The 25,409-nt window shown below is 37.2% G+C and overlaps 3 protein-coding genes across 7 annotated transcripts; 1 reads left to right on the forward strand and 2 right to left on the reverse strand.

The window, feature by feature from the left end:
- Positions 1–2,213: 2,213 nt before the first annotated feature.
- On the reverse strand, positions 2,214–13,418 carry LOC141902827 (polycomb protein SCMH1-like). Of its 5 annotated transcripts, none has more exons than XM_074790737.1 (12): positions 13,339–13,418; positions 10,743–10,837; positions 10,449–10,522; positions 10,121–10,355; positions 9,855–9,943; positions 9,337–9,580; positions 7,241–7,558; positions 6,543–6,743; positions 5,977–6,159; positions 5,700–5,906; positions 5,205–5,362; positions 2,214–5,121 (listed from the first exon to the last, which is right to left on the reverse strand). In XM_074790737.1, exons 2-12 carry the CDS (start codon positions 10,783–10,785, stop codon positions 4,996–4,998), a joined length of 1,878 nt encoding a protein of 625 aa, XP_074646838.1. In that variant the 5' UTR covers positions 10,786–10,837; positions 13,339–13,418; the 3' UTR covers positions 2,214–4,995. The 5 variants fall into 5 exon arrangements, with proteins under 5 accessions (XP_074646838.1, XP_074646859.1, XP_074646851.1 ...); XM_074790758.1 differs by lacking the exon at positions 13,339–13,418 and adding an exon at positions 11,297–11,373 and having other exon boundaries at positions 5,700–5,870; XM_074790750.1 differs by lacking the exon at positions 13,339–13,418 and adding an exon at positions 11,297–11,373 and having other exon boundaries at positions 5,700–5,888.
- LOC141902849 (centrosomal protein of 41 kDa-like) lies at positions 12,071–13,403 on the reverse strand. The gene has a single exon (XM_074790768.1). The coding sequence runs from the start codon at positions 13,358–13,360 to the stop codon at positions 12,326–12,328; it is 1,035 nt and encodes a 344-aa protein (XP_074646869.1). The 5' UTR covers positions 13,361–13,403; the 3' UTR covers positions 12,071–12,325.
- Positions 13,419–13,649: 231 nt separating the features above from the next.
- Positions 13,650–25,314, forward strand: LOC141914720 (leucine-rich PPR motif-containing protein, mitochondrial-like). The gene is made up of 32 exons (XM_074805996.1): positions 13,650–13,783; positions 13,923–14,158; positions 14,288–14,591; positions 14,739–14,825; positions 14,918–14,956; positions 15,038–15,125; positions 15,223–15,327; positions 15,441–15,638; positions 15,968–16,111; positions 16,550–16,756; positions 17,093–17,180; positions 17,631–17,728; positions 17,827–17,967; positions 18,105–18,185; positions 18,270–18,338; positions 18,664–18,798; positions 18,874–19,016; positions 19,211–19,296; positions 19,592–19,820; positions 19,897–20,021; positions 20,102–20,208; positions 20,492–20,651; positions 20,954–21,120; positions 21,256–21,359; positions 21,442–21,524; positions 21,856–21,988; positions 22,074–22,192; positions 22,281–22,393; positions 22,486–22,554; positions 22,833–22,923; positions 23,002–23,144; positions 23,797–25,314. Exons 1-32 carry the CDS (start codon positions 13,650–13,652, stop codon positions 23,887–23,889), a joined length of 4,119 nt encoding a protein of 1,372 aa, XP_074662097.1. The 3' UTR covers positions 23,890–25,314.
- The last annotated feature ends 95 nt before the right edge of the window (positions 25,315–25,409 follow it).

A 25,409-nucleotide genomic window follows, 5' to 3' on the forward strand; every position in this document is an offset into this window, starting at 1 on the left:
CACAACCTCTGCGTCGATGGCAAGCAACTTTTGTCGAAAATTATTTCTAACTGTATTTTATAATAAATGTACCGAATATATTATATCTTAAACTACAAATTTCGTTGGGAATATCTTGACTTGATTCTCTACCGGTATCGGCAGTTGATGAAGCAGTTTAAATTTCATGTTTATTAACTTGATTTTCATCGAAAACTGACAAACGGTTGTGAAGCGCCACGTGTTGATACCCGTGACATTTGGATGATATGGGTAATCTGAATACCCACCCGGGCAGACCCGTCAATGTTTTTCGATTTCCCCGGAAAGCTATGTACCTTTTATAATAAGATATGCATTGATAAGAGATAATCCTTTCCAATTAATTTTCTGCTGATAAACTAATAAGCTTACAAGGGTGGGGTTTAGTATTACACATATATCGAGGATAGTCTATGGATTGGGAATTCATTGTAACCCGCGACATCATGACAAGGAGCAATATCTCACATATACGCGCACAAAATGTGTGAACGGATATTCTAAGAGTTCGACATTTATTGTCGCGTTCGATTCCGGCGGACAGTTCTAGTGAGAATGTCTGACAACAAAACGGAGATCTGCGACGAAGCGCGCAAAAAGTTGGCGCGTGTATCTGGAGGGATGCATTGGCCTTCGAGTTCGATGGATTTCACGACTAAAATGGTCGAGAAAAGTGTTTTATACGACTGCAAATTGATAGGTAACAATAATGGATTCATGACTATAGAAGCCACAACTATTTGTTTACTTTGTGTTTTTGGTGCAATCGCAAACGCTCGTATAATCATTCCAATAGTTTTCACTTTTAATCCTCAACGACATCTTATCGTTCTCATCACCAATTTGTCGTTCGCTAATTTCGTCATCAGCACCATTTATGTTCCGGTTCATTCGTACCACGTGATTTTGCATTCTACCGTGTCTCCGTCGTGGTTTTGCACTGGGATGAAAGCAGTAATGCGTTTACTGGGAAGCGTTGCCTTGGCGACAACGTTGGCTATAGCGCTCAAACTGCACTGTTATCTGAGCGTTAGTGATAAGCAAGCTATTGAAAAACCGGACATATCGGCGTCAGTGGTTCGTCTAACTTGCATTTGGGGAATTTCTTTGATTGTGTTCGTTTTGCCGAATGTAGTCAAAGTCGCTAATTTGGACTTTTTTCCAACCGACGATGTGTGCGCAGTACACGAACAATTTTCGCTCTCATATTCCTGTTTGTATTCGGACTGCGGTTATAAATCATTCGCTCTCACTGTCCACTGCGCCCAAATACTGGTCACTTGTTTCTGTCTGATCAAAGTGCACCACCGAATCGTCCGCGGTAGACGAGCGAGACTCTGCACGAAAGGTGCCCAAAAACATTACAAAATGGCAACTATCACAACAAGATCGTTGCTAACAATCTACGTACTAACATGGGTTCCGCTTTATTTGAGAAACATTATGTCAGTATTCATGAACGTTTCACATACTTTAACGCATCTGGTGATGCTGGCGTATTTCGTCGGAACATTCAGCACATCGGTCGTGTTTCTGTACGGTGTGCGCTCATTGCGATATCAAATTGGAAAGTTTTGTCCCTGTTGCGAGCGGAAAGCGGCTCAGTTGACTAAAGAATCTACGGATGATGTCGTATCGTCGGATTGCGGTCGAATTGGGATCGATCAAGTATCGATACAATCTGAAGTTGTTCAGCTATAACATGGACTCTCAGATGAATGCTGAAAGCTGGTCGATGCATGAGAAAAACGTTTATAAATTCCCATTAACAACAGAACTCCGTCGGAACATCGCTCTGTGTCTACTCAAATCATACTTCACGTAGCTTTTTACTAATCTTACCATTATATGTTCATGAAAATATATGCTGTATATATTCAAAATGCTTAATCAAAAGGGTGGTTTGAAAAAGATCATTTGAATTCAGGTTCCATCAGTAATTCAACACCGAGTGGGAGTAAAGTTTGATATCGCTATTCGTGGTCGAATTTGTGGTTTGTTACATCGTGATGCGCCATCGATACTAAAATAAGGAGGGTTTACTGCAGGATTACAAAAAGCGCCAGCAACGATCACTCTGAAGGTTAGAAAAGACTCGACTCTCGAGAAATTGTCAGAAAGATTCCACGATTCGGCGAAGAACGTGCGACTGTCGAAAATGAAGACAATGTCTGATTTGATGGTAATGGCAATCAAGTTTTATCGCATTTATTCTCCAGATACAAATCAAGGCAAAACACATCATAGAAATCATGACGAAACAAATAGAAATGCATGAAGACAATAAGTGATTGAGAGCGCTTTAAAATAATAACACATGGAAAACAATATACAAGAACCTAGGACCAGTTACATAGTCATGACTTAACTCCAAAAAGTGGTCTTAAATCTTAAGATTAGTCTAGATTCGTTAGATTTTCTATAGAACTACAGGTGGTCTGTAGACTGGTCTTAAGTCTAAGCCATGACTATTGAGCCGGCCCGCGGACCCAGTTTCACAAAACTACACTTAATGGTAATCAGGATGTTGAAGATGTTGAGAACGACAAAGTCATCAGTGAAAGTATAAGTTGATTCAGTGAAACCCGGGTCCAGGAAATGAATGTACAACATTCAGCTGTCAGTTCCAAAGTTGTTGATTAAATTTGACTCTAAAATCAGATCTTAACTCACAAATATGGAACAGCATTAGCGTCACTGCGCAACAGAGGTATTGTACGTGGTGTCTATTATTGTCAGTACACTATAGAGATCTAGTACATCACCTTATAGTATGTTTGTCAAACAGTGCTGGAGACCTGCCACATAACGAACGCGAGGGGATTTACCAACTTCATATAAAGCCAACAAATATGACATAGTCAAGTCGAAAAAGGAGATGGCTGCAAGATCTCAATAGTGTTAATAATTTTGGTAATGGTACCTTTATCAGTGTTCCTCAAAAACCAAACTAACTGAGCTGCGCCCTAAAAAACAATAAGGTGAGCTAATAAAATACAGATGCGTTGAGGCTGGATAAAAATAAATCTGGTCTTGCGGTCGATAAAACTAAACTTTCTTCACATAATGCTTTCAATATATAACACACTAACATTCGAGTTTTATAATTTAAGCCACAATTTTTCACAAAGCGACATCAAGCAAAGATACACTATCACATCAAGGGAATCGAATATTACCGACTGATTGACATCAATAACATTCCATTCCCTCGATGCGATATATTCCCAGTAAAAGCAGGTTTTCACAAAAATATACACGATTTTTGTATATACAATTTATCACTATTTACAATGACGTCATTTTCAGATCATTGATATCAAAACATTTCAATCCAGTAAAACATAAACGAACACAAATCAGAGACGAGTTACATTTACTAGTTTTCAATTTGCTTATCACTTTTAAGAGTAGCGAGTTTTTATTAGTTGATGCCAGTCGTAGATTAGACTGATTGGAATGTCCTTATATCACGATCGTGACAACCTTCAATACCTTGCATATATCTATACAGATTACTGCCTGTATATGGAAATGTATTCGGTTTAGGGTCTTGTCTTCTCATAAACATTTCTATTTTACATGTTAAGTAAAAGTAATTGTAACGACGTGATGGAAAATGTTACAACATTTAAAGCCATTCCTTATTATTCCTATGATGGAGCTCCATGAACAATGTTTTATATGAACATCTTTTAAGGTTTTATTACAAACACAGTATGGTTTATTTATACACATCCTATAACCGCTCATTCCTCACAAGTGTTGTGCCGGGATTCAGGAAAACAGTTTGCGAACGCAAAGAGAATCAATTCAATTACTGAAATAATTTTCAGAACAGATCGAAGTAATGCTAACATGTACATTATAACGACAATGTTAAAAGTATGATTATCATTAACAGGACTCAACCAGCAGACATAGTTTCAATTCAATAGAAACTCCCTTCAATATCCTCTACTCAATATATACACTTTCAAACTTACTTTACAACCAGAAATACAAGTCGCTCCACTCCAAAATTGTACATTACAATATCAGATCTGATCCTTAATTTTTCACATTATCAATTGAATGTTTATATACAGAAACACTAACGTGTTTGAACAATCGATTATTTACAATTTTCGTTTTTAAATATGCGTCTATATTTACAAAACACCTCACTGCAACAATCTAGTGAACATAAAATACTAGGCCCAGTCACTCGACGTCAAGTAAAATATTGGAAAAAATACCATCCTCATCCATCTAAATTGTCACACTAGCCATGTTCGCACTATCACTTATTAGTCTGTTCAAATTTGGCCCATACCTGGAACGGACCAATCAATGATGTGCATTCTCATGTTTTCGAATCTGAGAGCAGGTATCACTGGTCTAGCTAGACGCAATACTCATCATTGACGGGCCATTCAAGCAAAGTTTCCATGAGAAATGGTCAATTCTAAAATGGAATGGACCAATTTAGAACTAACTTTTCGCTAGTGTGAACGTTTAGTCCATTCTAAATTGAACGGAATAAACTAAGGACGTTCAAAATAATGAAGTGGAACGTGGCTACTGAGTAAGTTAGAGGCCACAGGTTAACCTTGACATTCAAGCAACTAACCCCTGCTTAATAAGAGACATATATACCAGATATATTCAAGAAGGTTTTTTGATCTTAATGTTTACAACAAATCACGATTTAAAGCCATGATATGTTCAGGAAATAGTAAATCAAGCATTGATAATGATTTTATGGTATATTGCATTCATGCAAGTAGTAGATCTATAGAATTTTAAAAAGAATGTTAAACAAAATCCAGGTATCAATGATTCGAACTCAATCAATCAACGAGTCAGCCGAGCTTTCTACTTCGTGTTGAATTGATGCATAAATATCCTATCGGCTAAGATGTAACAGTTAGTTATAATCATGCGTGTGATTAACATAGTTCTAAAAGAATTTTTCCTCTCCGAGGGTAACATTCAGCAAACCCGCAACTTCAGTTTTTCAATAATGTGACAAATCTTTAACGAAGGACCCAATTTGAGGCCCATGTACTTCATAAGCATTTCACTCTTTAACAGTAGAAAAGCTTTTCCATCAATCTCCTAAAAAACAGACGAACAAAACATTTCAAAATCTCACCAGTATTGAACGAGGATTACGAATATCAAAGATCAAAGATTTTTACATGTTTTCTGAAAAGTTCAGCATGGTGTGATAAAGCAGGGTCGATATCAGCAATGTGTCTCAACACGTCGTCAGTAGTCCAATCAGATGGGTCTTCTGGAAGCTTCATGCTCTGACTGGGACCTTCGAATACAGATGTATTACTAGCTGAACCAGCGCCTGAAATTCAACATAAGTTCACAAAATAGTAAAACGGCGAACATTTACAAGGTCCCTACAGATTAGTCATTCCTGGATACAAGGACATTTCAAGAGTTCTAATTTGGTAACCGCCCAATTGGGTAAAAAAATCCTGGTCTCAACTATACTGATTTAAGCATACCTGGTAGTTAACTGTACAACTTCAAACTAGACAAAAATTTCTATTTCTCTAAACAGAAGGAGTTTTTGGGCATTTTGCTCGAATTAAAAGTGTTTCAAGAACCTTTAAAAGCTTTTATCGTTTATGAGTTTTTAAGGAATCAAGGAGTCATTGGGATCGTGATCTTTACGTTACCTTCTTGTTCGTAAGGACTCGAATATCTTCGTGATAGTTTCGGTGCTTTACTTCCTTTGTGACTATCACCAGATTCAGTCGACCAACGGCGCTTTGACGTGGAGACATTCGTTACTGAACTTGTACTTTGTGGACTCAACGGGCCTTGTGGAATGGGTGACTTCAGAGCAGCTGGGCACGTCATATCACCTGTCCAGTGATAAAAATCTATTCATTCATCAAATAAAATAACTCCAGAGAGATAGCTGCAGTAAATCATAATTGATAGTTAACTTACTTTCTTTAATCGATCCATTTTTTACGGGTTTTGGCGACACATTATTACTTGAGGATATAGGTTGACTAGAAAACATATTTTCACTGCATAATTCTTCTAAAAATGCCTCAATGAAACTCCAAAATGCCGATACCTTTTCAATGACGGGTAACCTTCGCGTGAAAGTCTTACTATTGTAAGTGGCTGAAAGATAAACGAATCACCAACATTCAATACATTCCCTGCTACAGTGTTTTTCCCAGTCGCTCCATGAGTTTAGCTCTTAGTTGGCAATAAAGCTATTACATAGTCAGCCATTGTTCAAAATTGATCGACTACTAATGCGCATTGAGAATGAAACAGAGTCTGGTCACATTGCCAGCCAATCAGGACTGTGTCATTCCAACACTCAGAGTGCAAATACCTAACAGTGAATACAAAGGACCAGTTACGAGATATCTCGTAGTGGCAATGATGACAGAACCGGAACTATGAGACATATCACCTAATAAGTATCTAGTAGTCGACGGTGAACATGTTTTAAACTTGTGAGGGTTTTACTTTGATAGTGTGGTTTATCTACATACCTGTCACTACAACTTTCCCATTGCCTTCTTTCACTCGGTGAAAAACTGCCTTCTCCTGAACAGCACAATCGATACAAGCTTGAACACACATACGCAGAACGCGTGACACCGAACTCGGGCCGTATTGAGTTGGCAGCTGAGAAACTTTGTCCCTCCTCAGATACGCATTGCACGCGCATGATGGATTTACATAGACGCACACTGTAATGATATCAAAAAACAATCAAATGTAGTGAATCAACTTCGTCCAGAACGATTAGGTTTCGCTTCTTTGTCTGGTTGAAGATTCTCGGAACTGTTAACAACTCTTGCTGTTAGATCAGTGAGTCGGGGAACATTGATTAGCGTGGTTCTACTGGGGTTTGTAACCACCACCTCTCGGTAGTGAGTCAAACGTCGTATCCACCAAGCCACAAAGACGGGACATCACAAAATGAAATATAAGCAAACATAATAATTAATCAAATGAGGAAATAATACGTACATTCCTAGCAAAATAAACGATTTTTAAAAAGTATACGGAAAAATTTTGAAAAGAATCGAACTGAAAAGGATGATGAAAATTTGAGCGAAATGTTACCTACCTGCAAGTATGGTGAATAGACTTTATATACACTGATTGTTACTACATCGAAACACGACTCCAATCATGCTTGAGATTTACCTGAATAGTTATAACTTACATTTGATTTGCTTACCAGAAGCGACTGGTTGATTCGGCGTGCTACTGACGACATCGGCTTCCGAGATATCGATGTGTAGATTTTGCGACGTTGGTAACTGCGGTTGACCGAGCGGAGATTTCGGAGTCGTAGGGAATGTAGTAGTAGTAGTTGTACTGATCGGCGCGTTTTGAGTCGCGTTGTTTTGTACGGATGAAGTCGCCGAGGACTCCACGGTCGTCGTAGTCGTACTCGTAGGTAACGCCGTCAACGCATTCGTCGACGTCAAATTTGGCATCTGTGATTTCTGCTGTTGCGATTTCAACATTTTATTCACCTTGAATTGCGGCAAACCTGAAACATACGAGAACATCGTAAGTATCAGTGCGGTATCGATTGCGAACGACGAGATGAAATGGTGACAAAGTGGAATTCCGTAATCGAGTCTCTCTCCGCATTTTTGAAAATCAGAAACGCTTTGAGGTGATGTCCTCCTGTGTATCATCAATACCCGATATATACCCAGTATACCGCTACTATAGGAAACATCGCTTAAAACATTAAATACACGAGACAGATATAATATCAAAAAATATGTGGACATTATTTCTAGCTAATAGGATAAGTGGGAAATAAATACACTGAATTTAATAAGTCAAACTAGGATATCGCTGCTTTATAAAAATCATCATCGATGTAATACGTCAAGGAAGTTGTTGTAGTTTTACAATCCGTTTAACCGAAGCGAAGAAATCCAGAATTCAGATTTCACTGGTTCAAAATAAGGATTTAACAAACAATTACGTCGACAAAATTCAACTTCACTATCAATGATATATGACGAGCGCGAGGTCAGGTTTTGAACTCATTCGAGGCTGTAAAGCTAATAGGAATATATTGCGTAACTACTGAGCAAATGATGACGGTAGATTTTTGGAAAAACTTTCAGCTGAGGAGGATTACACAACAGGAACGAATAATCTGAATGAATAAATGTGTTATAGAGATGAAAGTAAAGAGTCAAGACACATTCATATTTCACGTACAGACAGAATAAATCAACCACACAATGTTTCACCAAACTTCTACTTGCTCGAGTCTGCTTGCTTTTAAATCACTTATTATTCTATCGGTCTCTGACGACTTAGCGATATTTTTCAGCTGAGAGCCTACGTGTAAGGTTACGCATCGAATAACTAACAACCAGTCTTTTACGGATGCAATGCTAAATTCGAACGCCCTTTTATTCAAGAATTCAGAAATCTATAATCTTTCCAAGACAGACACAGGCTAGTAGTGCTGAAAATCACATGCACACAACACACAAAACCTACCAATCTTCCTTAGTTTCAATGACGCTAACAACAAGAGATTTGATGAAAATGTATATAATGCCATCCACCCTGATCATTCAACAAACCAGTAGTCAAAATCGATGCGCAAATAATTAGTCTATACCCCGCGGAGTGACTAGCACTACACATTCAGTGAGATCTTCATGATGATTACACACATAAAGGTGCACTCAATTAATTTTCTTAACCAGTTTCAGGATACTTTTAATTCACAAATCAGAAGAGACCAACTCAGTCCAACACTAAATTACATGCAGAAAGACCAGTAGTTCTCGCAAATACATCACGAGTCAAAATGAATAGTCGCTCTTTAGTAAATGATGGAAATATGAAAGAATCGGCCGGTATGATGTAATGGCGCAGGGAGGTCTGATCATCGATATTGATCGTTTCTTTTTCGATTATATACCGGTAACCGAATAGAGTGTCAAACTCACAACCATGAAAAAACTGAATGATCTAAAACATAAGAATTTCATTCAGTTTTCGTTCCGTGATAAAAATGGTTTTCTGTTTGAAAAACAAAAATTTCCAATCTTAAACATTTTTTTCCTCCATAGTTGTGAGCTGAGATTTTACCCATTGCAAATAAATAGATTTTAACCCAAGAGTTAAAACTCTAACGCACAAATGCGGCACTGCATCCAGGTTTCTATTTACCCAGGTTTCTACATTGCGACTCTCTTCGTATTACCAAAAAATACACGTGTACATTCTCAACTTCAGTTCGTACTGAATCGAGTTGATTTCTACTGTAAGAAATGGGAAGCCGCGTACCTTTCTGACCGGGAGGTTGAAGAGCGCAGTTGGTTTTCGCGCACCATCCGACTGGGAAAATGTCTCTATTATCGTAAGTGCACCAGTAATCGAATGCTCCTCGCCAGCCGTCGAATGTTATATGTATTTGATCGTCTTTCGTAGCTCCTATCGTCGCCGGACAAACGAGGTGAGGATTTTTTCGATCGACGGCTTCAAGTTTCTGCCCGATTTTGAACAAATTACACCGCGGCGCCTGAGCCTCCTGCAAATTATCAATGAAATGGAAGTCGAATTAGTACTGTGGAATACTCAATGTCAGTATTTTCTGAATTGAAGGAGTTTCTGACATTTTGCTCATATCAACAAAGTTTCAAGCAACTTTAAAGGCATTTTTCGTTTTGAAGGAGTATAAAGAATTTTTGACAAAGACTTTTTGGGACCCTGTAGTACTGCAAGTTGATTTTAGGAAATCTCAAATATCAACTGTGGTCGATTTTATTGATGACGTTAGGCTTATATTTCAAAAAAATTCTTACCTTTTTAAAACAGCTTTCACCAGCTATCTTTGCTCCATTCAGAGTTCGCTTCAGAAACAAGGGCCAGGAAGACTGATTCATTCTGAAGCCTTAATGAGAAAGATGTAAAATAACAATGATGAAGAATTCTCTATTATTAAGTATTTAAAGTGGTGGTTGTCGACTGGGTTTGACCACAAAATGCGCTATTGCTAAAAAGTCCACCCCAGGAGATTTTCAGGCCAAATGAGTGCAACATAAGGAATAGTGCCAAATCGAAGATTTACCTAAAGGAGGCTGTAGCAAGCCTCCATTCTTTTCACAATATCCGACAGGATGCAGATCACTGGAATCGACTAAACGCCAAAAATCGTTTTTATTGTCACTTCCGTCGAGTCGTAAACGTAATCGAGGACCTTGAATACCGACTACGGTCGCGATACACGTTGAAGTCAGGTTACGTGGATCTTGAGCTTCGAGTTTCATTCCCACTTTGAATTTGTTCGCAGGTGGTTCCGACCACTGTTAGAAATACACAGTTATATGGACAATTTTTCATAAAAGTTTCATACACAGAACGACTGTTGAAATTCATGCACGAAACTCTATCTTTACCTGTTTAAAACAAACCGCAGGAGCCGCTTCTGCCCCCGTACTTTCCAAATACTCATCCCAATTGAAGACATTAGCTGAAAATACGAAATAATACCCTTCAAAAATACCTGTCCAAATTTCAAAATAAAAATAGGCTTAGGCCCTACTTGAATTTCAAAATGATAAAACTTCGATCTTGAGAATCTTTAGTAAATATTCAGCAATGCGCGTTACAGTAGATAATAAATCATTCCATTTCAAAACTAGATATCTCGAATCATTACAATCTCATCAAAATAATTAATCACAACTTACCAACAAATTCATATTGATAATTACTGCCTTTCGTAGTAGCCATAATGAGAATGAAGATTAAGATGTGTCAATATCCGCGTTAAACATAGCTTTACCTGAAAACGACAACAATGAAATGAGTAAGATTTATTATGAATCATGATATTATTGAATCATCAGACACTGATAAGTCAGTGTCAGGCATCAGTAGTATAGTAAAAGCCGAGGGGCAGGCTACGAATTTCTTTCTTCAATCAAAGGTTTCAATAGCACTAACTAACCGTTTAAATAGATTGCCATTGTGCTTTTGTCTTTTTAAATAACGGAAATAAATAACACAATGAAAAAGAACAAAGATCTCTAAAGCTAACAATAATCTGAAACTAACTGACAAACGAATGATAAAATGCAAACAAACAAAACAGACAGAGAGCGGCAACCGTCCGAGGATATAAAAAAACAAAGCCAAATATCAATTAAACTCTGCCTTCAAAATATACATATTACACATCAGTGACTGGAAAATAATCAATTAGGTGTATGGTATTAAAAAATGAGTGGAAATGATGACTAACCGGCGTCAATTACGACGAATTCATAGATTTTGACAGCCTTTAAAATTCTATGCGCTCTAAGCCGCCATGTTTACGCTTGTGCGGTTATCACTATAATCCGGACAGCGTCGACCGCCCTAAATATCGACTAAAACTGACGGAAACTGACGCCCGAATTGAATGTATCTAAACTCGGCGATTAAATGTTTTCTCTTGGAGGGTCTACCGGCCAATCATAAAAGTAGAAATCCCAATCCAACCTTACGCTATCGGATGCATTCTCTTTATTCAGGGTTCCTACGGATGTTTTATCTCAATTACCTGCCCAATTGTCTGTGGACAAAAATGTTCATCAAAATGTAGTTCCAACACTTAATGATATTTTCGTAAAAAGCAGGCACAAATCAGGTCCTTAACAAAATTTTTCAAGTAGCACCAACTATCTTACAACGAACCATGTAGTCAGCCCTTAAATAGTATAATAATATGTGTCTTATATAGCGCTAAATCCAGCCAGGCTGCTCAGAGCGCTTTACATTTTTCAATATTTTTACCCCGGCCAATTTTATACTCTAACATGTATCAGTCATCTCTCTTTAGATTTTCAAGATCTAAAGGGTCCGCTACCAGTCCATTCATCAGTATACTTAGGCATTCAGTGATCCTGTCAGACCCTCTACCAGTAAATGTCCTTTAAGGTCAGACCCTCAGTCACTCTACCAGTGAATTACCTTCATAGACCGACCCTACCAGTAAATGACAAAACATTTTATTTAAGTAGTTTATTTTGCATTCATAACAAATGGACGTTTATAAGTTTTTACATCTCATTTTTATCTATAAATTTCTATATCGAAACTAGATAAATTGAATCTCATCATTGTACAACAAGTAGTATTTAAGTTTTAAGGCCAAATAATATCTTACAATAGATCATTAATTCACACAGCCAAATTCAAAAGGTAGAAGTTCAATATCGTGCAATGTTCAGCTGCGTAGTCATTAAGAATCCGTGAAATGGTTGAATTTAAGATTTCTCATAACACCATCCTAAGGTTTGAACACCGGCTTAGAGTTTGTCCCTGATGCGCTCGTTCTACCAGACATCTGAGAAACTGAACCAACTCGACTCGACGCTGTTGATTTTCTTCCACTGTGGCTAGCAATAAGTACATCATCGTGTTTAGTACGCAGCAATGTCATATCATCTTCACTGAATTTAGTTTTCGTAGCAGAATTGGCTATCTGTCCTTTCTTTAATGGTGATATAGAAGAAGGAACTGTTCCAGTCATCAGTCCTTCTGGAAATGTCTTATACGCTACTTTCAAACCTCCCGATAACAGGAATAGATTGTCATAACCTCTCTGTACTAGCGTTGTAGCGCATTTATGGGCGATTCTTTCATCTTCGTCATAAAGAATGATAATCTTTCCTCGTTGGTTCTTGAAACTAAGCATTTCTTTCGTTTCATAATTTACAGATCTGGACAACATGGCCGATGGATAACTCAACGCACGGATCAGGTGACACCGCGAAAATTCATCTTCCTCGCGAACGTCCAGTAAGAGGTAAGGACACGTATCGATAGATTGAATAACTTTCGGTGATGAACCTGATTGTTGCTCAATATCTATCTCGCCAACACCTTGTATAACACTTGAAAGCGTTGACCGCGCGGTATCCATCGCGATACCATCACCTTCTTCAGCAACTGTTGATGATGAATTTGGGCTATCTTGATGAATCATCTGTAATTCATCATCTGCTACAGCAGTGTCAGGTCTACTTGGTGCTTCACCACTCTCATGAGTTTTAACCATAGATGGTGGAATATTTTCAGTATCATCTTCATCTTGTGCTGTGATATCTGCTACTTGAATAAGCAATTGGACGAATGTAGTTATCTTCATTCTTTTGAAAATTTCATCCGGCCGATATCGATAATTTAGTTGTTTTTCTTCGATATCTCTCATAAACTTAGATACACTCGCACCTGTATCAACCACCGGTTTGACATCTTTATATTTAGGATTCACTGGTATTTTCTTTTCCAGTGGATTACCTTTTTTCTTCATCGAAGACATGTCCGTAGATATTTAGTCGAAATAATTGAGGCGCGCACAACGGACAGGGTACAAATATGTATAAACAGGGGCAGCACATGACGGTTAAGATTTTGCAACTGGTTTGAGCGTGTTGATTTACGTGGAAGGCATGCGATTGCAGAATATCTTTTATGAAAGAAATTCGCCTAAAGGATGTGATGTTTTATGTCAATGTTTAATTTTGGGTTAATTTGATGAACTTGAGCGTGAAACTGTCCGTTTTTCCGTCATAAATCCTCTTCCGTGTTTTACTCGAACCTCTTACAAAATGGCTGCCTTTTTCCATGGCCGGCGAATCTTCAGCAATTTAATCCCGTTATTCGGTCGAATTACTTCAACCGAGGCATTATGCAGAACTACAGTGAGACAAATATCGAATTCGCATTTAGTAGAACGTTCTAGGTTTGTCAAAATCCGAAAAGATCGTCAATTATCAAATTTCACGTGTTAATGCCGGCTTTTTTCACTCGAGACGATAGGTGGCAGCACTACCTCAAATTAGATAACTTCTTAACTAATATCATGAAATATTCGTTTTTAGAGCTTTTGCTACAGTTGCTTCACAAGTTCAACAAAAGAATGATCAGCAACCTGGAAGAAAGGAGAGAAGCTGGCAGCCGAGACGCCGGGATAGTAGTGGAATGTCGTCGCAGAATCGAGATAGTAGACGATTATCCGTTGAGAATGCGTTGAGTCTGATGGATAATGACGTGCGACGGTTCGGGTGTATTACTCATCTACAGCTTCAACAAGTTTATAAACTCATGCAGAAAGAAAGTATGTTTATAAAACTATGATTTAGCCTATAGTTTATTGTAAAACTCTGTAAAACTTGATTTGTTACGATGGGCAAATTTCCCTTTTTCTGTGATTGAATGATTAGATTTTGATGCTTTCTCTTTTCAGATCAAGTAAATTCACATCAATGTTTGTTGATGCTGCGGTGTTTAGGTAATATTTTAGCCGACCAGAATCCGTCGCAAAGATCAAAACTAGCAGACGAATTGTGGCAGAAATTTAAAGAGATGGGCGTCTCGTTTGACGTAATGCATTATAACGCGCTGTTACGTGTTCATCTTGAGAATGAGCACAAGTTCAATCCGACAAGTTTTTTAGCTGAGATGGAAGAAAATAACATTACGCCGAATCGAGTTACATATCAGAGATTGGTTGCTAGTTTTTGTCAGGATGGTGATATTCAAGGTGCCAGGTATGTTTTCTATGGTATTTGTGCAGGGAATTCTAACTCTGTTCTTGAAAGTCCAGAAAAAACCAGAATTTAATCGAGGAACTTTTGGTCAAGGGTCGAGGAAAATCGGGGAATTCTAGTCTTTGATGTTATGAATTTTTATTTCAGTCAAATTCTGGAACACATGAAATCAAAAGGAATACCCATCAATGAACATGTGTTTAACTCATTGGTAACAGGTCATATGCGTTGCGAGTAAGTCCATTGACAAGTCTGTATACATGTATTATGAATAATGCTTATATTACCAAAATGGTTGTATGGCATATAACTATTTGATTTTACAGCAATGAAGAAAGTGCTTACAAAGTTCTCGATATAATGAGGTAAGAAGTTAAAGATTAGTTGAATTCTGAACGTAGTGGAATTATACAGTTTCTGTATATATGTATTCTGATAATTTTCAGAGAGTCAAGTATTTATCCATCAGCTGATACCTACACTGCATTAATGTGTGGTTATGGTGAACATGGTAAATTTGATAGCATTGAAATGGTAAGCATCGTTTTGCAATCTACACAAGTGTATAATTATTTCAAAGCCATGTTTGAGCCAAATTTTCTGATTAGAAAAATATGGTTTGTACTTTTAGATTATCAAACAAGCTAAAGAGGAAGGAGTGACATTTTATCCTAATCATTTCTTCGCGCTGTACACCGTTCTCTGCGATAGCGGCCATAAAGACTTCTGTGAAATGGTAATTTTACATCTTCTGTTCTACACGTTCTAAGCCATCTGAAATAACCGGTTTATAATAAATCGACAAAATATCGATTAATCTTTGATATATATTGTTCTACCTGTTATTAGGTATTGCAAATGGTGCCGATGATGAGGGGGTACAACCAAGACGCAAGAATTTGCATTCTGCAGCTGGTCGCCAAAAACCATGTGGACGAAGCGTATAAAGTCTATCTGAGTATGCAAATGCCGGTTGAACAGACGGAAAATGAGGAGAATCGATTCCTCGGCCGATTCTTCTTGAAAGCATTGATTCAACATGAAGTGGTAGGAAATACTGATGTTTACTCGGTTGATCAATAAGAGATTACAGCGTTAACAGGGAGTCTGACAAATATAACCCACCATAGCAATTCTATTCGATAACTAATATAATTCTTGTTTCACTGATTTCTGAATTTTGAATAAACCCTGAAGATGGGTAGAAGCATTCTACCTGAAATGTCAGTGAAAGAATAATAAGAGTTGTTGTTAAATTATGACAAATTCGGAAAATTTCATGACTTATTATGAAAAATATTGGGAACATTTTGTCTTTCTGACTGCAACTAAACCTTAGAGAATTATTTTCAAAACTCAAAACTTTTATTTTACAGGAACTTGAAAAAGTGATGGCATTCATGAAAGATATGAATGACCGTAAATTGAACAGTGATGATTTATCATCGGTCGCACAGTGGGCGTTACTCTATGAGAAACCAGACTATTCTATAGATATATTCAGGAAAATGAAAGAACAGGTTAGACATACTTCTCATATTGTGCATTTCACTTCATAACGGGTTTACCCCTTCGTTACATCATCTAGTCATCATATGTGATAGCTCTTGAGTATAATTGGGGAAGTGTTGTTGACGCTGAAAGGGTTTGATTTGTGGTGATGAAATTATGTCAGCAAATTACCAAATCCCAGGCTTCGACTTTGGGAATCTATTGATTGGAAATTCATCTTCAGTAGAGAAATTGAATGTGACTGATTCGTGAAAAATCTAAGGAAACTCCCACAATTGAAGACTGACAGCCACAACCTAGCAGCCATCATGAGTTGGATAGCTGTAAGGTTGTAGTCTCATTAAGCTTTGAATAGTCTTCCATTGTTGGATTTACAATTTTGTCTTCATCGATTTCTTCATTCACATGTACCGGTACTTACTGTACTTGTTTTGTAATGTATTTAGGGATTGCCTGTTCGGACTCATTATTTTTGGCCAATTATCATGGCATACAAACATCAGAACAACAAGGAAGGTATCTACAATGTAGTCAAAGTAATGGATGACCTCGTCGATGAGTCTTCAGAATATGTGCATACACTACATTTCTACTTGGTGCCATCGTTGGAAGAATTAGGTGAAAGTCTCGAAACTATCGTTGAAAAGTTGATGGTAAGTTTGATTGGTTTTTGATAAGACAACACTCAAATGTAAGCTTTTTGTGATAAAATTGATATCATTCTGTTCATTGACAAAGTGTCGGAATTGTTACTTAACGAGAATTGTTCAAAATCATTCAGGCATCTACATTTATGCCTGTCATTCACTACTTGGATATGGGCTGGATAGGTTTTTGTGACGACTTAGTAATTTTCTTAAAGTCTTTTTTGTATCACTGCAGAAATGTGAAAGATGAAGTATTATTGTATCTGTATGACAATGAACTTTTTCTGCTGCTGCATAGTAATTATAATATTCAATGAATTGATATTAATGAATCTATTTCAGGTTGTTGGTGTAGCTCGAGGTGATGCGCAGTTTGCAAACTTCTTAAACATTCTGAAAAGCGGTAAAACCAAAGAAGCGCTAGAATACGGTAGGCAAACTTCTTTTCCTCAATAAGCTCGATGATACCCATCCTCCCTCTGCAGGGACTCGAACCTGATGGCATCGCTACTCTCAGCCACGGCACGAACCCCTGCATCAGTAGACCGGGTGCGCAGGTACATGCGCAGCTTTCCGAACGAAAACTGGCGGCACCAATCAGATTGCTCGTTGTATAATCGTTGAGGCAAATTTCAAGGAAGAACTATAAATGGGAAAACCCGGGCTAAAATAAAACGGGATTTCTGATTGGCTAAAAATCACATCATCTGAACTGCGCATGTATCTGCGCAGACGGTCGATTATGGCAGGGTTTCGTGCCGTGGCAATCTCGATGCCATCAGGTTCGAATCCCTGCCGGGGGAGGATGGATGATACCGGCAATACTAATCATGCCTCCTAAACCGGCACGAGGTAGTTTTATATTTGGTTTTATTTACAGGTAAAAAGTGTAATGAAATCAGATGTTATTCAACTGTACTGCGACCGTACATCGATCAAACAATACGCAAAACAGATCAATTATCAGATATGATGAGCGTATGTACCAGTTCTTATGCGTATAGTATTTTGATGTTTGTTTTCCTGTTTTTTTTTTATTATCCTATCATGCATGAGTCAATTTCTTGGTATTGTAGGTACTCGCTTTTACATCTGATAAGATGGTTGGACAGTCTGCATATTCCGGTGCTGATCTCAATTCCGACATGCTGTTTACCGTGGTTAAATCTAGAAAGAAATCCGAGATGGAAGATGTTGTCAATATCGCTATCTCGAAGGTAAACGGTTGATGAAGAAATTATTAACTCTAGAGTAGACAACCTGGCTGAACTTAGCGCCACATTAGCCTTATCAATATTATGACGACTAATATTATGAATACTACGACGTGTTGAATATTCTTGACAAATTACAGAATCTCAAGATTCCCATCCGAGATGTAGAGCCCCTTCAGAAATTATTACTAGCTCAATCCGTATCACAGGATATTGCGCAGGTTGGTTTCATTCTGTTTTCCGGAATTCTGTATGTTTGTTGCTGTTAAGGTCAAGTAATATTGTAATTGAATTTGTATTTTCAGAAAATAAGCGAGATGGGTGTAGAAAATACTAAACCTATCATGCCTCGTTCAACACCAACAACTCGGAGGGTAAATCTTTCCCTTCTTAAAGTCAAATTCTTAATGTAGTGCTTTATACGTACGTGTAGTCGCATACATTGGTCACAGAATCTTCAGAAAAAACCCACTGTGACAATATTTTGACGATTAACTACGAAACATGCAACACTGACATTTAGGTTTAGAAATGTTTCTACCCATCTTCAGAGATTCATTGAGAATGATGATATGCATTTTCTCGTGGTTTATCGTCGATATTGTGGGTTACTTTTAACACTACATAGATTCACTGTCAGTCATCTATGTTAATTTCACCTCAAAATGTAAAATTTTATTCTTTTGAATTTATATTTAGACGACTTCCGTCGGCGACTTATCTACAAAGACAACTGCAGAACTTGAGTCAATTCTTAAAGGCTACGAGGATAAGGGGTATACGAATACAAAGAATGTATTCAGATGGCTGCTCAATAAGTACTGTGCTGAAGGGGTAAGCGCTTAATAGTAGATCTTCACCGTTTTCATACTGAAAGGTTTCTGAAATGCTAAATGATCTGTTTAACAGAATATAGAACGAGTTGAAGAGATTAAGAAGAAGATCGAACAATCAGACTTTGTCTACACTCCGGATACTATTCGTCAGTTCATCCATTTAGCTGCTCTGCATAAGAAAGATTTGAAAGAAGCTTTACATTACAAAGACTTGCTGTAAGTAGTTGATAACCTTATGGGGTCAGTTGCACGAAATTCCTTAGATTTATGACCAGTCTAAGCCTTCTTAAGTCATCTTAAGACTAGTCGCATTTGCTGCGGACTAAAGTCATATCTGCAATTTGGCCCTGATGCCGTTTCAAACTAGAATATTGGTTGCTAGCTCATTGTTGAAATTTTGTTATTTTCAGAGAAAGTAAATTTTCAGATTTTTCATCGTATATCTCTACAATACTGCATACCGCGAGGCTTATGGCTGAAAATGGAGATTATCAAGGTATTACCTCAAGTTGCTCAGTGCTTTCACAGGGTTATTTATGGGCATTGAAAACCAGTGAATTTAAAAAGGCTTCGAATAGCATTGAAAGCCTTACTAATGTTAAGAGGGCAATTAAAATGGAAGGAGTTGGCAGTCAAAAACAAATGATTTATTAAGTGTACCCTCCAGAATATGTCTCAGATGCCATAAAAACAAGCCTATCCCATTATTCTTGGATATTACGACTAGAATTCAAATTAATATTTTCTGATTAAATCGAGTTATTGAAGATTCTTTCTTCCTCTTATTCCAGGAGTTAAAGACATCTTGGCTGATTATCATAGCAGACACAGCGCGTTCATGCTAGAACGCGATTACGGACAAGAATTAATTCTAGCGAATAACTGCAATAAACTGTTGGAAAGCTGCTCTGGAAATATGGCCGAATGTTACGATATAATGAAGCTCTTGTTCGAGCTTGGCTACGTGAAGAATAACTGTTACCAGTTGCTGGAACAATATATAAACGGTTTCATCAAAAAGTACATATCTCAATTTATATTCGTATGAATATTTGGTCATTTCGTGCTATGATTTATAAGGAGTGAATATTTTCAGCAATGACGCAGAAGGTGCACTCGAGGGTTTACAGAGATGTGTCAATGATTTCAATAGAGTGCCTATGTTTGATTCCGTGTTCAAGATGTTCATCGAAAGAGAAGACCCTGATGGACTTCAGAAAGGTACACTGTGTTATCTGTGTGTTGGTGTTAAGATTATTATATTTGATTGAAGCTAATGTCTTAATTCACATGTGTTTCAGCAATGGATTTATCGACTCAGATTCTCGGTGAAATGCAAGTTCTCCATTATTTGATTTATCGGTTTATCGAATCTGGTCGCCTTCCACAAGCCAAGAAAATTCTCGAGGTAGGAATTCCCATTATTCAATTTGATTTGACTTGATTTATTTGTAAATTCGACAGCCTTTCTGTCCAGGGTTCTTACAAATCAGGGAATTCTTATTCTCAAATTCATGGAAAGTCGGGAAATTTGAATTTTAAGCATCTTGTTCTTGCTGGTGATGAAACATTCCCCACTGAGGAGAATATCATTTAATTTATTCAGGAAACTTGGTCAAGGTTCAGGAATTCCCTCATCCGTAAGAATCTTGTCAGTGTTTTTTCTTATCGTAAAATAACTACAATTTCAGACTCCAGGTCTGCGTGCGCTGATGGAACCATTAAAAATATTCAGCTCAAATTTTATACGCGACCATCGACTGAGTGAATTAGAAACATTGGTTTCCGTAACGAAGAATATGTTTGCCGTGGATAAAGAGGAATTATTGTTCCAGTTGGTCAGAGGATATTGTAAGTATTTGTAAAAATCTTGATGAAAAACTCGACTTACGTGAGTTTGACTGTATTCATGAAGAAGAAGGTGGCCACTTAGGAATCAGGAAAAAGTCAGGAAATGTTCTTTTCTTAACAAAAAGTCAGGGAATTTTGTTAAAAAAAACTAGAAATCAAAGATAAGTCAGGAGAAATCTGTTGAGATTTCATAAAATCAAACAGTTTCCGTCGGTGTTTTACATATTTAAAAGCAAGTCAAATAAAAGTGGCCACCCTGATGAAATACATGAATTAATGTATGATTTTGATGTGTATTTCAGGTTCAGTCAAAGATATGACCAAAGCTTTGGATGTTTACACTCAATTTGAAGAGGAAAACGTGACGCCGAGGTTCCGTACTCTGCGTTATTTAGGGAAGGCTTTACTATCTAGTAACATGGAAGTTCCATTTGAAATCCCACCAGATACAAATCCATTTGAAGACTCGGTAAGACTCGAACCTTTTCATTTGATAGTAACCCTTTCAGTGCTGACTAATGGATACCCGAAAGTACTGGAGATAATTTGAAAATTTCAATCTGAAAGGGTAAAAGCTATATAGATTCGTGTGCTGATTTTTCAGACTGAATCATCAACTAGCACTCCCTTACACGCTGAGGAGAATGAAGTGATGAAGAATTTGAGAAATAAAGGCGATATACCAAACATAGCTAATCTGAAGAAAAGGTAGGTATTTCTTGTTTATTGAATTACTCTCCCGTTTGTCACTGATAGCCAACAACTCATTTCATCGTGTTTGCCTCTATAGTTTGTCACAACAAGGTAAAGAGCTTTCTCCGAATTTTATGAAGGAAGTAATTGATGGAGTTTACAAACTGAGACAGAAAGGAAGTAAGTTTTCAAAAACTTCATGTGTATCTTATGAGTTTCACCACGAACCTTAGTGTCTGATGAGGATCGTAGAGTGACGGAGATCTCTGTGGAGACAACCATTGCCAGGACTGGGTGAAATTATGAGTCTACTTAAACCCGCTTAAGATGTCGTACTCGGGATGATTGTTATGACTTATCCAGATGAATTACTCTTAGTGAATTGATTTGGGACTCAAAAGTAACAGGTCACGAATTAAGCAATGTGACGACTTCTTGAGCGAGTTTGACTTTATTGGATTTAGCGCTGAACAAATAACAACTGTGTGATGAAATTGTCCTGTGATTTCAGCGTTGCCGCGACTGCTTTACCAGTTCTCTGACCTCGGCGATGTTGAATCCATTCAGAAAACAAAGAACATCAATTTAGTCGCATTACGAAAGGGTTTGTATCACGCATCGCTGTTGAAGGCACACCTTGTTAGGTATGTATGTATATTTCGTGTTGACAGTTTGTTACACGCATCAGGTTACGTGATATTAGTACCAGTAGTATATTTGTATTTGTAGAGGTGAAATCGATGAGATACTGGAAAAAATGTCTGAAAATATTGACGATCTGGAGAAGTATTTGTCGACATCTATCATTCAACAGTTTGCGCAGAAGAGTCCACAGCTGTTTCCTAAACGTTCGTTTGTTAAACACAATATTATGAAAAATCTGCATCGTTTGTTTTACGTGTTTATACAAGCATTGTGAATGATTATTAATTACAGTGGTTGATCTAGTCATGCGTTCTGCCGAGGCTGGTAGTTTGATACCTGTTGGACATTTGTGGAATCATTACATGATGGGCGATGAGTTGGATAAAGCTGATAGTATTAGTAAGGTAAGCGTTATCCATTCCATCCATAGATGAATATGAAAACATTGACTTAATAGCCGGATATATGGTAAATGTTATGTTCTGCGATATTTCAGAGGTATCCACTTCTATACAAATCTATAAGACTGGTCCCGGTGTGCACTTATGCGAAAAATGAAAATAGGGTAAGCAATTCTAAATGCTTGTTTCTTCTAACGCTTTTGACAGACTAGGGGAATTTCATTGAAATTCACAATATGACCCAACCGGTTAGGAGAAACGAGGTATCATTTTTTTGGCCTAAACAATATTCTGTGATGAAATTTGCCAAGTATGTAACATGCTTTAGGGATCATTCAATTATAAGATACAAATAATGCATAGGTAATAAATGAATAACCGCGTAGTGTGAATGAGTATTGATTTATGAGTTTAACAAAATGTGGAAATGACTTTTTTCTAGTTGGATATTCTGAATCAGATGCTGGAAAACATGGGACCCAATGACACCGTCAATAGAGCATTTGTTTATAGTTATGTTATCGGTTTACAAGGTAAAATTTCAATGGTTTAAAAGAAGAATATTTGTCATCAGTATGGCTTAACAAAAAATATGCTGATTTTATAAACAGTTGAAAACCAAGATGTCAGTGATGCATTGGAAACTGTAAATATGGTTAAGTCAGAAGGTATCGAATTGGATCAATTGAGGCCGATTGCATTACGAAGAATGGAAGAATTGTTATTAGCAAAAGGCAAACAAGTTCCGTGGCCGGTAAGCATCATTCTCGTGTTTCATCGTCAGAAAGGGATTCGAACCTGATGGCATTAAGAGACTATACCACGGCATGAACCCCTGATCACCATGTTGTCTCCCTCACTTCCTAGAAAAACGTCTAAAAACCTACTAGTGTTTCCATGACAATTTGGCTATTTATATAACAAATATCAGTCACTCGGCTTATAATTCAAAGGATATTTTTATTGTATAAATATTTACATGCCTCGGGCGTATTGTGATCGGTTAGAATATTCAGTGAATTTAAACACGCACAATCGTAGCTACCTATTCATGATTTTAGCTATCAATTTACAAGATTATTAAGGGGTTTTCCATTTATCCTGCACTCAAAATTTTGGCAGAATGTACCACCATATGTACCCTGCCTCTTGTACACATCTGTACTAAACTTCCCCCCCCCCCCCACCATGTGCATGTATTCACTGGAGCTCTTCAGCGGGTAGTACAGAGTGAAATGTACCGTTTGTGCAATACGCAAACACTGTAGACCTCCTGACGATACTGATACCAATTTTATTAGAACCCCTACCTTGTGTACGTAACAAATGGAATACCCCTAAAACAGACCCGGTCTGCGTTGTTAGATTTTCGGGCATATTTCTAAACAAATATGTCTGTTTTTCAGGTCGGTGCATTTAACAAGGATCGACCGAACGCTGCAGATTCATCGGATTCTTCGTCAAGTTCTGATTCCGATTCAGATTCTGAAAATAAATGATGACATCAAATGTATAGTGCTTATTTTACATGTATATAAATACTTGTATCTTGGTGAAAATAATGACTTTCCTGAAAATAAATTAATTTCGTTTCACTTAAAGAATGTACGTATTAAGGGCAAATCTTTAAAATCAAAACAGCTCGGGGCTCATCCATTCATTGAGCAACATTTCCTTGAATTTGTTATTTTCTACAAATAGATTAGATTTTTAAGAAATTCTCGCTGCCACCCTTTGGTGTAGAATGCGATTATTATGATAATGAACCCTTAGATATGTTATCAACAGTACATGAAAATGAACATAGTTATTATCAGCTAACATACTCTCCGGGTCGCATACTACACTTGCTAGTGTATTAACATAGATCAATTTTACAGCTGCCGACCATTGATTTATGATAACTGTTATTAGTGTATAAATGTTAGTATTGATTAACGCCTGTCCATAGTTTACTTTGTACTAGTGTCAGTTGTGACAGTTACTTTCGATGCTAAACTGCGCGGTTCGGAAATAGAAATCACCGATTAATTGTTATTTCAAATATTTCAAACTGTTGTTAATGACACGATTAAATATTTATCCTGAATGAATACTACATTATAAGTATTTTATTTTGTGTGATCTGTGTAACCCAGGGGCGGATCCAAGGCTTACTTTTGATGGCCTTGTGTGACATGCGTTGTAGCAGGCATAATTAGCAAGGCATCGTATTTGTTCATTTATAGATGGGTTAGATGCATTTTATAGCATTTCCAAGTAGAAACTTTGCCTTATCCTACTAATTATGTGTTCGAATCTTATAAGAATCTATATGATAAGGTTGTAAAAAGTCAGGAATTCATGAAAGCTTTTTTGAATGGACTTTTAAAAGACAAATCAAAACATTTGAAGGTCGACAGGCCCCCTGGATCCGCCCGTAACGATTCTGGTATTGTCGGGTCGAATAACTGAGTCATTTAAAATCGAACTATTTCTGGCGAGAGAATATCATAGATCTATTTCAATTTAAATTGGTTACTAAGCAACAGTGGATAATAAATTGGAATATTTGGTATATCAAATTTCTATTGAAACTGTCATTCTCTCATAGAATGACGTCACATCATTATTGTTTCATCATTCTGTATGTATACAACAGAACCCCAGGCTAATAACTATCGATATTGAGTTAGTTAAAGAAAATGACTCAAAATGCGTGGGAAATAAATGAGTCTGTTTAATGTTTGCGTCATTTTTGTTATCAGAACGAAGCTTATTATTCATTTATAAAAAAAATATGAAAAACAAATTAGATAGGTCGAAAAAATGGCACCATTTGACATCATCAGGAAACATGATTTCAATTTTTGATTTAATGAACGTAATTCGATTGTTATGACTTGTGAATTGTTAAATTAGTACTAACTAAAATAAATATGAAATATGCTTAGAATTTTTTTTTAATTAAGAAATTATGTTTGTTTTAATTCAATGTGAATCAATGGTTGTGTGGATTTTGAAATTTCTTGATTGGTCG

This window comes from Tubulanus polymorphus, chromosome 1 (assembly GCF_964204645.1).
Source record: "Tubulanus polymorphus chromosome 1, tnTubPoly1.2, whole genome shotgun sequence".
NCBI lineage: Eukaryota > Metazoa > Nemertea > Palaeonemertea > Tubulaniformes > Tubulanidae > Tubulanus > Tubulanus polymorphus.

What these genes read in the sequence shown, in the direction of transcription:
- LOC141902849 (XM_074790768.1), bottom strand. Translation starts at nt 13,360, where the DNA reads ATGTCTTCGATGAAGAAAAAAGGTAATCCACTGGAAAAGAAAATACCA.
- LOC141902827 (XM_074790737.1), bottom strand. Translation starts at nt 10,785, where the DNA reads ATGGCTACTACGAAAGGCAGTAATTATCAATATGAATTTGTTG. An exon ending in CTTGCTACAGCCTCCTTTAG is followed by an intron (nt 9,944 to 10,120) that starts GTAAATCTTCGA and finishes TTTCTCATTAAG; the next exon opens with GCTTCAGAATGAATCAGTCT. An exon ending in TCAACCTCCCGGTCAGAAAG is followed by an intron (nt 7,559 to 9,336) that starts GTACGCGGCTTC and finishes CGTATGTTTCAG; the next exon opens with GTTTGCCGCAATTCAAGGTG.
- LOC141914720 (XM_074805996.1), top strand. Translation starts at nt 13,650, where the DNA reads ATGGCTGCCTTTTTCCATGGCCGGCGAATCTTCAGCAATTTAATCCCG. An exon ending in ACAGGTCATATGCGTTGCGA is followed by an intron (nt 14,826 to 14,917) that starts GTAAGTCCATTG and finishes TTGATTTTACAG; the next exon opens with CAATGAAGAAAGTGCTTACA. An exon ending in CCCTGATGGACTTCAGAAAG is followed by an intron (nt 20,022 to 20,101) that starts GTACACTGTGTT and finishes CATGTGTTTCAG; the next exon opens with CAATGGATTTATCGACTCAG.